Raw genomic sequence first — 14,939 nt, 5'->3', positions numbered from 1 at the left:
CAGATTATATAAAGAGTTCGATTTCTATTTCACTGACATGTCAGGGAATTATATACTGACATGCGTCAAAGATAATGGTGAGGTCCCATATCTGATTTAAGTTTGGTGTTCCTGTAGCTCGACCGACAAATGCAGCAGCCAAAATTCATCTTTCTAATTGCAATGACCTTCCAGATCAGCTAACGACAGGTAGTACAGCAGCAGACAGCAATTTTATTTTTCATATGCCGCGAACAGAAGACCCCACGACGAAACGCAGCGCATAGCGACGACACAAACAAATAGCAACAACAGGGCCAAATTGTGCGTGAGAATGGACACCATCTCGACCCAACCCTACCTCGTAATGTAACGCACAACTATGCCCACAGGCACACACCTTAGGTCCATAGCAAGAGCGCCGCGAAGAAGAAAACAACATAAAGTTTAAAATCGTTCTTTAATCGAAAACAAAATATATTATCATCGGTGATTCATATATAGCTCATAGTTAATGCGTAGTAAAATCATTCAAACAATGTATATTGACTTAATCGTGCGTTGTTATATATCTATCTTCCGCTACTGCTTCAAGGCGCATACATCAGACATTATGCATGTACACTGTACACAGTGTACACTCAGTGTACACATATAAATTCTTCTATCTGGTGAGAAACACGCCAAGCATAGCGGCAAGGACACAAAGGGCGAGGCCAAACAGAATCGCCACAAGGATGGTTCGGTTAGTATACTTTTTTGTGGCTAGTGCGGCTTTTCGTATCCTCTGACTTATTCTACTGCTGGTCCTGCGCAGCAACCCTCTGCGCATCGGCGTTACCACAGCGCCTGCCGCTGAATCGGGATCCCGGTTTCGCAGCCTTGTACTGGCGGTGATGCTTCCAAACCTGGCAGGCACAGAACCTACCAAGTCCGACTCCTGAATAATGCTAACGTCTCTATCGCTGGTCGGCAGGACGCGCTGGTAATCAGTTCTCAGTATCGTGGTGCTGCCGCGCGTGCTTATGCTGGAGAGGCTGGAATGTTCTTTGCGCAACTCTGAATAATCGTCCAGCTCGCTGATGATCCGAAGCGTGTCTTGGCTGTAAGTGAAGTGAGTCTGTGTGCCGACCTGATGGTGTGTTGCCGGCGGTGTGCGAACGCGAAAGGTGCTGATGGTGGCGGACGAAGCCGTGTAGCTCCAAGCCGCCCCACGCCGCGCGATATTGATGCCGTCCAGACTGTGATACCTAAACAGAGGAAAATTCATCAGCATTGCTGCTTGAGTTGAGCAAAAGTGGTGCGGTGAATGTCTGCTTGATTACGAGTAGAAGTAGCATTTTCCAACACCAGTCAAAACTACTGCGAGTGGACGGATAAATACAAGTCGTTGAACGTGCTCCAAGCAGCTTCAAAAGTAGATTTGACCGCTTGGTTGCTACTGTTAGCAGTTAATCGGAGATGGCTATACTTTCTGAATTGCAAGATTTGTCTTCGCGACTAGAACAAAAACTGATACTGTTCGGAGGTGGCAAACTACTCGTCGCAGGTACTTGAAGAGTGGAGCCGTGAATTTCTACTCGGGTACAATAGAAATAGTGATGTTCGTGTAAGTTAAAAAGTAAGTATTCTACGCGTAGTTTTGCTTAAACACTGAAATACGTGAAGTACAAGTAGTTTAAAATCATAACCAACTAAGTCAAGTAGTGCGAGTAGGTGTAATCTACTAAATTACTCCAAAAAAGTAGTACTTCGTTAGTAACCACCTCGAGACTACTTCAAGTGAAAGTCGAAAACGAAAAAGTACTTGAATAAGTAATTTAAAAAAGAAGATTCGACCGCAAACTTCTTGCAGTTAATTAGAGGCGGTTTGAAATCGGAGGGTGCATCTGCGCGACTCACGCAAAACGACTAAGGACACTAACCTAGGGATCGCCAACCTTTTTGCCTTTCGAGGCCACATTACGGGGCACAGTCATAATGAACTATAACTGGACGCTAATACCCATGTTAAACTGACGCTGTCCATTTCCGGTAAACTCCAGACTAATCTATTTATTCATATCGTCTAACCATCGCACCGAAATCGCGAATGGTCATGCTATGAATATGTAGTTACTGGGATTAGTTATGGTCGCGCCCAGCGCGAAAACTTTTTACATCCACGAATGAATTTCGTCATGAATATTAATGGTATCACATATTACTATTAAATATTTATCCTTTTTCAGCACACGTAATCAGATTCACCGGTAGAGTTGATGGAGGTAGTGTTTTCGAAAATGTAGGGCAAATTATATATTCACCATTGGTGATGCGTCTTCGGCTGAGCCAATTGTTATTAGTCACTTTGCTGCATTATGTACCTCCCAATGATTGTAGGTATAGTGGAAATATATTAGGATATTACAAACGTACCAGAAACAAAGTTGGTGTTTCTATACGGGGCGCATCATTATTCTCCGATGTTCGTATCTGTACTGTGGGGCTCAGATTGCAAAGAGCGCTACTATATTTAAAATCGAAAAATGAAGTCACATTGAATCGCGCCTGGCGCGTAGAAAAACTCAAAGAGTTAATTTGGTAATTAAATTTTTATGTCGACGGCCGCACAATTTCCTTCTATGGCCGCAAGTCGACAACCCCCGCAGTAACCCATAGGCAAAATATTCGAAAATAAATTCAGTTACCGTGTTACTGGGGCTATTTCCCGTGGTGTTACGACAATTTCACTCATCAAAGTGATGCATACTTATCCAGAAACTACTTTCGACTTTAAAAATCCTGAGTGTAAAAGTATGCACTACTCCAAAACCGTTCAAGTAGAAATGGAATCAGTCACCAATCAGAACCAATAAGCTCAAGCAGCCAAAACATACTAGGGCACTCCAAAAATACACCGTCCCCTCCGTTACCGACCACCTCTATACCTGGAAGGGTACTGCTGAAAGCGCGCGGTAGCGTCGTCCTGAAACGCGTCGTTCGCTCGCTCTTCCCGCCGTCGAGACGGCTTGTTCGGCTTCGCGTACGTCGCATCGTTTTCCACCGTCGCGACTGTGTATTCTCGCTGCAGCACCGGATATTTGTCGGCAGCGCCTAGGAATTCAAAGTACGGCGGAAAATCGATCATGATTTCTTCGCGTTTTGGAACATAGAGGAAAAGATCTTTAGTCAAGGGCTCGTCGTCACCGACTGCTGCGTCGACATAGATTATCTCGTCGCCCGATTCGTCAGAAGCGGAGTCTTCCGAGTCGATTTCGTCGGTGCTGCAATTCGCGATGGTGACATCGGCGGGTATCGCCGGAAGGTGGAACGGCGATGACGGCCGGATTTTATTTGCGGTGTAGTGCGGAGGCGAAACGGACCGCGCGGTCGTCGTGGTGTAGTCGAAAATTCCTTGGGAATCCGTCATATGGTGCAGTGCGCTGTCTTCGTTTCCCGAATCGTAATACACAGGGGCGTATGTAGGCATATATTCCGAGCCGCTACGACTGTGATCCTCGTGGCGTGTTTGTGGGACGTGATCCGACGAAACGCGCGGCCCGCCTGTGAATCATCTTGCGTAAGCGAAAAGAGGCGGTGAATAAGGAATTACCAGGGCTCTGGATTAGGAGTCGGGAATTTTTTAGCACCCTTTGGAGTCAGAGTCGGGGAAACACGGACTGGCCTGAGTCGGAGTTGGTTCAAATGCTCCGACTCCGTCCAATTTAAAACCAACCCATGTATCCTCTAATGTTACGAAAAAGTGGCGTTTCAGTAACAGAAGGTACGAAATTTTTGACGTATAGGCAGATTTCCGCATGTTTCTTTATATCTTTCTGCGCCCGCAATTATGTTTAATTCAAAAATAGTTTAATTTACTAGGTAATAGCTATAACTTATAATGTAATATAACTAATTCATCAAATGATTTTCTGAGTAGTATCACCAAGTCTTTATTTTTGCAATTGCTGACTCGAGTCTACTTCCAAATCTTAATAGTCTACTACCACTTGAAGTAGCTACTTGTACTTGTAAATCACTATTTCTACTTGCAATTACGTGGGCCTATACCTTTGCGGCGTTACTTGTTCGTATGCTTCAGTATCAACGTCGAATACGTTGACCATCTCTGCCGGTTATACGTTACCGCTGGTAGAATGCATATATAAGTCTGAATTTTCATCCTCGCCCATCGGAAGAGTCGAATTTGACGACAGCGAGTGCAGAGGCCGAAAGTAGACTTCGTCGGGGTGGTACATCTGGAACAAATATACACGACGCTCTTGTCTTGCGGTTTTTCGCATCATCCGTTCGATCACTCACTACCGATTGAGCGTCGTCTTTCGTGACGTCACGGCTACTGGTACGTGGGGCGTCTTCGTGTGGGGAATCGGCCGGCAGACTACAGTGTTGCGCGAACGAATCAAATGATTCGACCGTATCTAAAGGTATGTTGAGATATACTTGCGCGAAAGTACAGTAGTTTATCCGCGTCAATGTAGCGAATTACGCGGGGGTTGTGTAGTGGCGCGATAGCGGATTTATACTCTTAGCATCGCCAGGTTACGTACCAAGGTGGTCAGTAACGAAGTTCTTCTAGTTTGCCTGCACTGGCGCTTCGTGCTAAGTGACTATGATTTCAGACTAGTTCCAATTCCACTCACCAGTTTTTTAGGCAAAACTATAGATCTTTTTGCTTACTTCTCGCTACTTCTACTTGATTGGGAATTTACGGCGCTACTTCTATCTATACTTGGGTACTAACGATGACCATTTTTACTACCACTGGTTACGTATCAAATGGAACATTATAGAAACCAGAGACGGTATGTAACGAAGTGCTACTTTTTCAGGGTACTCGAGTTGGTGACGCGCTACTTACTTATATGTTTTCTGACTAGTGATTACTTCCACTTCTATACTCAACAAATTTTAGGCTAACCGGCTTCTTACAATACGGATTCCGAAAAGTATAAGTAGTTTTAGAATAAGTTTGCATTACTTTTCTGCTGAGCGGGATTGTCAGAACCAAGGCATGATATATAGTTCCTTTATTACAGGAACCGAATATATATTCGAAGATTGCGCCAATCTAAAGCGTCATAAGTAATTTTGCGTTCGTCGCGAAAATACATGTTGCACTTTTGTAAGTATAGCCTCTGGTCATCTGTTAAAAGTCTCCGACCCCTCGACCAAAATCCACTTTTCGAAAGGACTTCCTAGAGTAACCTGCTTCCCGGCCATTTCATTTTCTACTTTAACTCTAATAAGCAGTTTAAAGCGATAAGCCCACTTATAGGCCTATACTTCCATACTTGAGCTGCAAGGCTGACTACGTTCACCATGTCTGGTAGAAAGTAGTATGCATTGTTGCATATACCTTCGCTCAGGGGTGATTCCAATTTCGGAACTTGTGATGCAACCACAACTGCGTAATCCTCTTGACGAAAGGGACTCTGTATTAGAAACAATGGAAAGCTGCATTTTAGTGTCGGCATAGAGGAGATAGACACCAATCTCTCTCGTCGCAGCTTGCTCACCTGACATGCGGCGTACGACGGGTTACTCCGCAACATCAAAAACGAATCGTCCGTACTCGCTGCATTGTTGCTTTCCCTATTACAAACGTCAAAACAAAATGCGTGAATAATTGCACAGGCGCCAAGCGTCGATATTTTCGGCGAAGAATGCAACAAGGAACAGTCACCCGCATTTTTCCACTTGTAATTCCTCTTTGACGCTCGACGGCGGCTCGATTCCAAACCTTTAAATACAATTGATACATTTAACGACAAGACTAGACCTTGTCTATGCTGAAACACTTAAGATCGACAGCGGGACATTGTGGTATCGCACAAAAACGAAGCCAGAAAGCGCAATTTGCGGAGGTTATAAATTTAGAAAAGGAATGTGAGACAGGGTTTCATAGCGACACTTTGACGACGAAATCCCGCAGAATACACGATTTCTCGTCTAGAAAATTAAATAGAGACGTGGAATGGAAGTAAGTTACGATGTCATGGATAAGGCAGTGTGTAGGAGTTACCTCATGTATCATATTTATTGATTAAAATTCTACATTGGGCCACAAATTTGATACTTCAACAACTCTGAGCGAGAAATTGATTAAAGCGGCGATAAACGGAGTACGGCACGGAGAGCATTTTGATTACCTCGAAGCAATCTTCGACACGTAAAAGAGACACGTTGTGACTTGACGCAGGTTTTTGCGATGAGCTGAAATACAATTCAAGTTCGATGACGTAGCAGGTTTGTTACCAGGGATATCTAGATATCCCTGTTTGTTACGTACAGACCAGGTCTGTGGAGTCGGAGTTTGGTTGAATGTGGGATATCTACATGTTTATTTTGAGAATGAAATCTTTTTAATTCAAAGCAATAGGTTGATTCACGTGATAAACAATAGGTAAAACTAAAATTTTCTGAGTAGATTGACAGGAAGTGTGGAATAGTAAAATGAGCCGACTCCGCAGTCCTGGTAAAGACGTCGTTAGATCGATTCGGACTTTGTAGTGGACAATGACACAGACTGCGTTGTCGCAGCGCCAATCTCCCGCTTTTTACTTTGCTCCCAGTGATATTTTGAACGATGCACAATTCTCAATTTAACCTCGCCACTTCATTATTGCATTATATGACATTCACATTTGCCAACAAAACCAATTCAAAGCGTGTCTGCATTTGCAAAGGATAACTCGACGGACAAAAATACAAGTTTTTACTGACTGAGGTCATCCGTCTGAAATATGGTGATCTGAGGAACTCCTATATCGTTGCACCATTCCAGGAACTTGGCAATATTGGATCGTTGCTTTGCTATTAGAGATGCTCGCTGAGGCGGACCCCTTCCTGTCACACTGTACGTATCTGGTTTGAGCTGAAACAGATTACGTAGACGTTTGTTGAAAGGTGGCTTTTAAGCGGGTATATACTATTTATTGCCGACAAGCGTTTTGTTCACTTAAATAGGCCTGTGTGGTTGACTTATAAGTAGGGCTGGGCACAATGATTTGAGTACTCGAATCCAAGTCGAGTGTCAATTGTAAGGAATCGAGTCGGGTAGCGACTTCAAGATGGCGTAATGGTGAAGCGTCCGGTTTCTTGATCGGTAAGTCGCGGGTTCGATCCCCGACCGGGTCAGACTAAAGACCTGATTCGTAACACTACCCCGCTTGGCACTCGTGCATAACTGGAACAGCATGGATGGGTAGTGCAAGACTTAGACAGCCCAGCCCTACAAGGCTACATCTGCACCTTCCTTGTCCAACGGCAAATACATATGATGCACTCATGCATGGCATACATATGCACAGGCTGTGTGTATGTATATTAGGAGTCGGGAGAACAACAATTAACTACGTCCTTCCCTTCACGGTAAGAGCTATTTCATCAGCTCGAAATATAGCTTCTATGCTTCCTTCACACCGTTGGAGCCTCGAAATCTCGATTGTTCGTGACTCGGTAACTCTTGAGTTTGTTCAGTATTATTCGAGCCATCGTGAATGCTAATGTTGGATTTCAAGATATGTTGACATATATCAAGTAGGGTTGGGACTTTCGGGATCAAATTTGAAATCCCGGGATCGAGATTTCCCGGGATTAGAAAAGTAGTAAAATACACATACAAGCTACTTGAGCAACATTTATCCGGTATTCCTTGTAATATTGACGCAAAAACATGAGAGCATCACGAGTATCATCGTTGGATCTAAACTCAAATTTGCTCGCAGGCCTATTTCGAAGTTTCTGATGACGCGGCGGGCCGCAGCATCAAATAGGGGTATAATGTGTGTTTCCAAATAGGCCTTATTCCTTGCTGACTGGCGTTCCTTACACACTGTGAAAATGTGATTCATTATTGTAATATTTACGTTTGCCAAGTCATATTTTTAAATATTTTATTTAAAATATTGCTGTGCTTGTCATAATTTGGCGAAATAATGAGTTATAGACAGTTGGACACCATGCGAGACAACAAATGCATCGTGTCATCGTAAAATCTGTCGCGTTATAATTTCCCAGATAGCGGACATTTGACACGTGATAGCGATTCAGGTTTTTGTGGTGGATTCAGGGTGAATTTTAAGATCTCAAATCCGAAATAAGATATTTTCCAGTTAAATATTGTCGAATACTTGAAAATGAAAAATGCCGACGCGGGTCGCGTGTTTAAGACCAATGTTTCAGACAATCAGCCGAGTTTGTGACACTTCTTCATCACCAAAATAAGAGATATGGCGCTACGTAAGCCTTGGTGGATGCTGTTTACAAATCCCGGGATTTCATTTGGAATAATCCCGGGATCCCGCGATTTCCCGAGGTCCCAACGCTAATATCAAGGCAGATTCACAATACCGATTCCCAATATGATTATACTCTATAGTTGGATGTAAATTTATAGTGCGTGGCGGTGGTGCACATGGTCAATACGTTACCAACATCACTCAGTGCTTCTAATAATAATAACAGGTTCAGACAAACTGTCGCACTCCAGAACCCATTGGCATATCGCTGCTGAGTCACAGCGAAGGGTAATTTTTGCTTGAATGTAGGCTATATCGGAATGCATGCAACCGAAGGTCGGACGTTGCCTCATTCCAAAGGATGTGTTTGTTGGTTTCCTAAAGCGTATCAGGTAGTTCTTAATGCTGAAGGTAGGTAAGGCGATTTTGATGAGCTCTGATGTTAGATATACGATGATAAAAAAATTATAGGCAGCCGTGATCTCGAAATGATCTACACCAGTGGTTCTCAACCGGGGGTCTGCCACGCATTTTCAGGGGGTCCGCGAAACCTCTAAATTTGTAGAGGGATTGATAACTTTATTTTTATTTTATTTTAATTAGGAAAAGCACGAGACAGTTTCGCGTTATATTTGCTAAAACTTTAGGACTCGCATCATTGAAATGGCCGTCTGAAATGAAATATCCGATTGCGCAAACTCGTTTTAATCGTCAAAATACCAATAGCCTGCCGACGCAAACAAATTGCAGTCTAGAGATGTTTTGTTGGGGTTTGTGGAAAAATGAAATGTTGAAGATAGCATTTCGGATTCAAAGTTGTCAGTCTCATCAAATTAGTAAACATGCAGTCGTTTGAAATAGAAATTCCTGATTTTTTTTTCCAAATCTGTCCAAATGAAGGAATTGAAACCTCGCCAGGAAATCCATTTTCCCACTAAAGGCCTTCAAGATGAGATGCTAGATAAAAATGACTAGGCTGGACGTTAGGGTTGTTCAGAATTGACCGACTTTCAAAAAGTCCAGGTTTTCAGTCCGATTCCCATGCCTTATACCTTAAAAACATATTCTGGCTACTTTTTTTTGTAACTCGTCCCCTGCATCCGTGTGCACATTGAGCTGGAAGAATAGCAGCTGAAAATAGGGGATTCCCCTAAAATCTGAGTGTCACGATTTTACCTAACCTAGTTAAAGTGACATATAACATGGATTTATGCAGCTGTTGCGGTTTGGAGTGCTAAAAAACCCCACTATATGAGGCATCGCTAGTTCAGGATATCATTTCCCTGTCCCCCACTGCCTTAGAACTGATCAAAACTACCTAAAACTTATAGTCATTTTGTTGGATCACATATCCTACACCCCTCAAACCTACCAGCACTGTTCATCAATTTCCTGGATCCCCATGTGCAAGAATACAACTGTAAATGTAACATCCACTCACAGCCACATTAGAAACATCACAGGAAACGAAAAAATAAGGCAAAGAAAGAGATTGACTTGGCAAAATATTACATAAATCAGGTGGATGAAATGGTTGCTTTCGAGAAATCTGCATATCTGTTCCGGTGATCTTCCACAGCTTGTAGGAGGCTCGCTCGCTGTTTTTTGTCATCCGTTATGAACGCAGCATAGTCGGTATTCAATTTTACTATACGCTCTGCTGCATCATTAACTACTTCAACAGTATTCACAAATTCTTGAGCAGTCACGAAATCCGGATCAGTATGCCATTCCGAAACTGGAAGACTCAACCAATCATGTTCCACATGTATAGCATCAAATAGAAACCACGATTCTGGCGCAATCAAATCGACCATACTCATTGACTCAGAGACAGAGTCAGAGATCAGACTGAGAGGCATACCTCTGCGAAATTTTTCAGGGATTGGCATTTTCAGGAATTTAGCAGCCATCGCTTCCTTCAGTTTGTCAGGAATCTTTGGATTAGCCGAGAACATGGTAAATACCACCATTTCCTCAGTTAGATACCAATGATGTTTTCGCAATTTCTTGTATGCCACATCAGCAACAGTGAGATCGCATAATGAAAAGTTTTTCATGTCACGAAGGAATTTGAGATCATTCCAAGGTGCGTCACATGCAATACCAGTTTTCAACCAAGCTGGAACATAAAACAAAGCAATGAATGTATTGATTCGTTCCAACTTTTCAATGAACTCTTCAGAATAGTCCATTTGCTCACTCCACATGAACATTTTTTGACAGTACAGGACTTGACTCATCCATCTAGCGCTATGAGTAGCACCAGGCTTGCGAAAACGATTATCAACATTTGTCATCCAAAATCGCCAAGGTGCCTGTTGCACATTCTCTGTAGTCATCTCTTATCAATATTTCTTTCTGCTTTCCATCATTGGGTTTCATCAGTTGAATTATTTCTTGCTTTGCTTCATCAGCTTTCATCGCCAACCAGCTGCCTTCAATAAACTTCAGCGTTTTATAGCTTCTTGATTTATCAATATGTTTCCACTTCTTCTTGAAGGTATTAAAATCCTGTTTTCAGGGCCTGTGGTTGTCGATCCAAACAAACACTTCCAAACCTCTCGAATGACCAGTTCATAAATATGATGGCGACAGGCTTGTAGAAAACTTTCCTGTTAATCAATTCTTCAAGTAACGGAACCGCACCTTTGTTTTTGCCAGTGTTTGAGGATGTTGTGTCAAACACAAGAGCTCTAACAGATTTTGTTAAATTCCAAAGTTCCAGCAGTTCAAATGATGCATCAGCCTGTGCTTTTCCTGTAGCACTTTCCATCATAACGGATGACAAAAAACAGCGAGCGAGCTTCCTACAAGCTGTGGAAGATCACCGGAACAGATATGCAGATTTCTCGAAAGCAACCATTTCATCCACCTGATTTATGTAATATTTTGCCAAGTTGATCTCTTTCTTTGCCTTATTTTTTCGTTTCCTGTGATGTTTATTATGTGGCTGTGAGTGGATGTTACATTTACAGTTGTATTCTTGCACATGGGGATCCAGGAAATTGATGAACAGTGCCGGTAGGTTTGAGGGGTGTAGGATATGTGATCCAACAAAATGACTATCAGTTTTAGGTAGTTTTGAGCAGTTCTAAGGCAGTGGGCGACATGGAAATGATATCCTGAACTAGCAATGCCTTATATAGTGGGGTTTTTTAGCACTCCAAACCGCAACAGCTGCATAAATCCATGTTATATGTCACTTTAACTAGGCTAGGTAAAATCGTGACACTCAGATTTTAGGTGAATCCCCTATTTTCAGCTGCTATTCTTCCAGCTCAATGTGCACACGGATGCAAAATACGAGTTACAAAAAAAAAAGTAGCCAGAATATGTTTTTAAGGTATAAGGCATGGGAATCGGACTGAAAGCCTGGACTTTTTGAAAGTCGGTCAATTCTGAACAACCCTACTGGACGTGATATGTTCATTAAAGACACACACCAAAAGCTGTCTTCGGGGAAACGTTACGCGATAATATTACATTCGCCACCAATATATTCCTGAGGAAATAGATTTTCGGCACTCGTTCATATGCAATCGCCGCCAAAGCTGTGGATTTTCAAGACAATAAATACAGCAGCAAAATTCGTTTCTAAATAATAAAAGGCCACCCAATTTCTACATATAGTGTTATGTTATTTTCAAGAAAAATTATTTTGTGGCTGTTTATCACTAGCCTACAATCAATATTTGCACGGGACTGATTACGGTTGCACGATATAATTGAGCTAATTTTTGAACGAAAACTTGAGGGGGTCCGCATGGGTCCGTGGCGGTCCAAAAGGGGTCCGCGAAGACAAAAAGGTTGAGAACCACACACAATTAATCAATGAACACAGGCACGAATTGCGAACGCACAACGCGAATGGTATTATAGCCGGCAGCAATAAGCCCGCCAAGGGCCGAAAAGACTGGCGGCGAAGATGGTCTTGACCAAACCAACCAATGATCTGGATTGGTCCTAGATAAACAGAAAACTCCATTCTTACGTTTTCTACTTTTTTTCGGAAATCGGCATCCTTTATACGACCACACTTAATGAGTTGTATCGATTTCGCCAGATACAACAATCTTACACCGCTTTCCAAATCGTTGAACAGCTCGTCGGGGTTCAATTCTTCACCTAAACAGAGCGAAGAAATAACAACTTCCAAGTATTGCGATTATACCGCAACGCAACTCGGACATGTCGCATCACAGGATAAACTCGCAAGCTGGAAGATCGGGACAATATCAGTTGCTCCGTTTCATATCGAGGACGAGAACGGGGCATTAGTTCGCGGAATATCAGGAATCAATAAGCTGTAGCCTATATGGATAAAATTTAGCAATAGATGAGGAAGATTCAACTGTGATGTCGTAAAGTCGAGAGAGAATATTAAACAAGAGTTACCAGTGATAACACAGCAAGTTGTAAAGCGCATGTTATTGTACTTATGTGATAGCAATCCTTAGCGCAATGTCGTTGCAATAAGCGCGTGCTTCCATACTCTGTAGGTTTAGCGTACACCTACTGCTACAGTATACTACTATACATATACTCGACAGGAACACATCCTGAAAAATTGGGATTTCCCCGAATATACAACTCATACCTAGAATATCCCCGATGCCGATCCATAAAGCTAACCCATGCATACATTACGATACATACCTAGAATCTCCCCGATCCACAAAGCCAACTCTTTTTGTTTCAAAGAGTCGTCCATATGGTGGATTGCATCCAAAAACCCATGCTCGTCGGCAGCCAGCCTCGATGCATTGTCCTCGTCTGTGCAGCTACCCGCAGAATCATTATCCATTTGTGTTTTCGAAATAATCCAATTCGTCGGGCAATTGAAGTACAATACTATTTGCCGAAAATACGGCCCGACGTATTTCAAGGATACTATTATCACGTGTCTTTGAGTCTATGATCGATTCAAAATTTGGGGATTAGCATTGGAAACCAATAAGCTCATTCCACTTCAGTCATATCGTAAATACCAGCACAGATATGACCACTAGCTCATCATGCCGCTGCAACTGCATGTCTAGGCCTACCACGTACGTTTTGTACATTGTTTCTACAAAGCTACATTGTGCCGTTCTCAGGAGTGCTGCCACTAAGAAGGTATACATTCCTGGCGAAAACAGTGTATTTCCACCCGTGTACCACCCTGATATGCGGGTGTGGATATATTAAACATCCATGGCACACGAAACCAGAACCTACCTCAGTCCTCAAACTTAAACCACGGTATAAATCGAGAACAACAATATAATCCTAATTGTGCATTGTGCATGCACGCAGTGACGTAGGAAGGTATAGGCTGCACGACACACGTAGGCTCACGTGTATCACCCTTTCGTGTATCACCCTTTTGTGCCCTCTGGGTGTGAATAAATACTCTCTTCGCTATAGTGTGTAAACTGTACAGGTACACTGTACAGTACTACACTGAGTCACTGACCACTGCAAAAACTACAGGCTGATACCAGGTTCGCCGTATCATGGCCGAGGCCCCGAAGGGCATGTATGTTCGACCAACAAATCGCCACTAAATTTGCGAGGATTCCCGCATTATCACTCGTGCGACTTGGCCTCCCAATTACACAATGCGTGCAGTACAGCACCAATCACATGAGAACGCAATGCTTTATCAAGTTTGAAGGACCACGACTACTGAATGAATACTAGTGTGCGCTTGATAAGTACGATCTGTCATATCGATTAAGCCTTCAGCTCACTGCGGCTTCGCGCCATCTTCAGATGCTTTCACGCCCCCAGTTTGCGAACCGCTGCTAAAGTAGCCTACATCTATGCAAGTGTGCATATGTCTCTGTATATACAAGTTCCTTATAATATCTGTAGGACAGGAGGGTTTGAGTTGATGTTGGGATGCGACTCCTTTCTGTCTTCTCAATGTAACACAATCTTGTGGTGTTTTGAAACGTTGAAATAAATAGTAAACTGATGAACTGAACTAAATCTCAACAGTAGGACCCGCTAGCGGGTGGGTTCAAGTCAAGTCACAACTGGGGCAAGTTTTTTGCAACTTTTGCAACTTTTTTTTACAGCTTCTGGCAGCTTCCTAAATACTCAGAAGTTACGTAGTAAGGCGTCTTAAGCTGTTCGGAGGATTCTTATATCGCAACTCGTCTCCAATTTTTTCATGCAACTTTTTGTAGCGTTTTCTATTTTTCATGAAACTTTTTGCAACTTTTTTCAAATTTCCATGCAAATTTTTGCAAGTTTTTTTTTCGATTTTTCATGCAACTAACTTTTTACTGGAAATATTTGGCACAATATGTAAATAGATCGCTTCATTATTTCACTGTCGTTAAAATTTGAAGGTCCTTCCTGATTTGACGCACATTCAGGCTAAAACGCCGAAAATTACATTTTCACCTGGTCAATTTTTTCATGCTATTGATTTTGTTGAAGTCGTCAACACTGAGTTTTGCTACAGTGCCTTGGATACGGATCGATTCGAGTATCTCATACCCTAATAATTTCAAGCAGCTTGTCCATAAATACAATCTTTTAGTTCAATTTTGTGAAAAAGATAAATGCAACTTTTTACTGCAACTTTTGTGAAAAATAAATGCACCTTTCCACCGATTTGATCACAATAAGAGCCTCCAGTTGAATCAGACGTGGTGGACCGCGCCGATCCCCGCAAACACTCCACACTGACCATAACCATTCACAATGTTCGCCGCTATA

At 42.5% G+C, this 14,939-nt stretch overlaps 1 protein-coding gene across 2 annotated transcripts; it reads right to left on the bottom strand.

The window, feature by feature from the left end:
* Window positions 1-420: 420 nt before the first annotated feature.
* LOC145446409 (uncharacterized) lies at window positions 421-13,445 on the bottom strand. 2 transcript variants are annotated; one of them, XM_080324696.1, is made up of 11 exons: window positions 12,885-13,445; window positions 12,220-12,353; window positions 6,709-6,859; window positions 6,135-6,198; window positions 5,669-5,725; window positions 5,502-5,577; window positions 5,342-5,417; window positions 4,288-4,403; window positions 4,109-4,220; window positions 2,910-3,525; window positions 421-1,229 (listed from the first exon to the last, which is right to left on the bottom strand). In XM_080324696.1, the coding sequence occupies exons 1-11, from the start codon at window positions 13,030-13,032 to the stop codon at window positions 644-646; spliced, it is 2,136 nt and encodes a 711-aa protein (XP_080180822.1). In that variant the 5' UTR covers window positions 13,033-13,445; the 3' UTR covers window positions 421-643. The 2 variants fall into 2 exon arrangements, with proteins under 2 accessions (XP_080180822.1, XP_080180821.1); XM_080324695.1 differs by having other exon boundaries at window positions 4,285-4,403; window positions 12,885-13,442.
* Window positions 13,446-14,939: the final 1,494 nt, after the last annotated feature.

The sequence above is a fragment of the Botryllus schlosseri genome, chromosome 9 (genome assembly GCF_051294905.1).
Source record: "Botryllus schlosseri isolate E-star chromosome 9, Bs_hap1, whole genome shotgun sequence".
Lineage (NCBI taxonomy): Eukaryota > Metazoa > Chordata > Ascidiacea > Stolidobranchia > Styelidae > Botryllus > Botryllus schlosseri.
The sequence above is the reverse complement of the archived record's forward strand: the minus strand, read 5'-3'. Positions and strand labels throughout refer to the sequence as shown.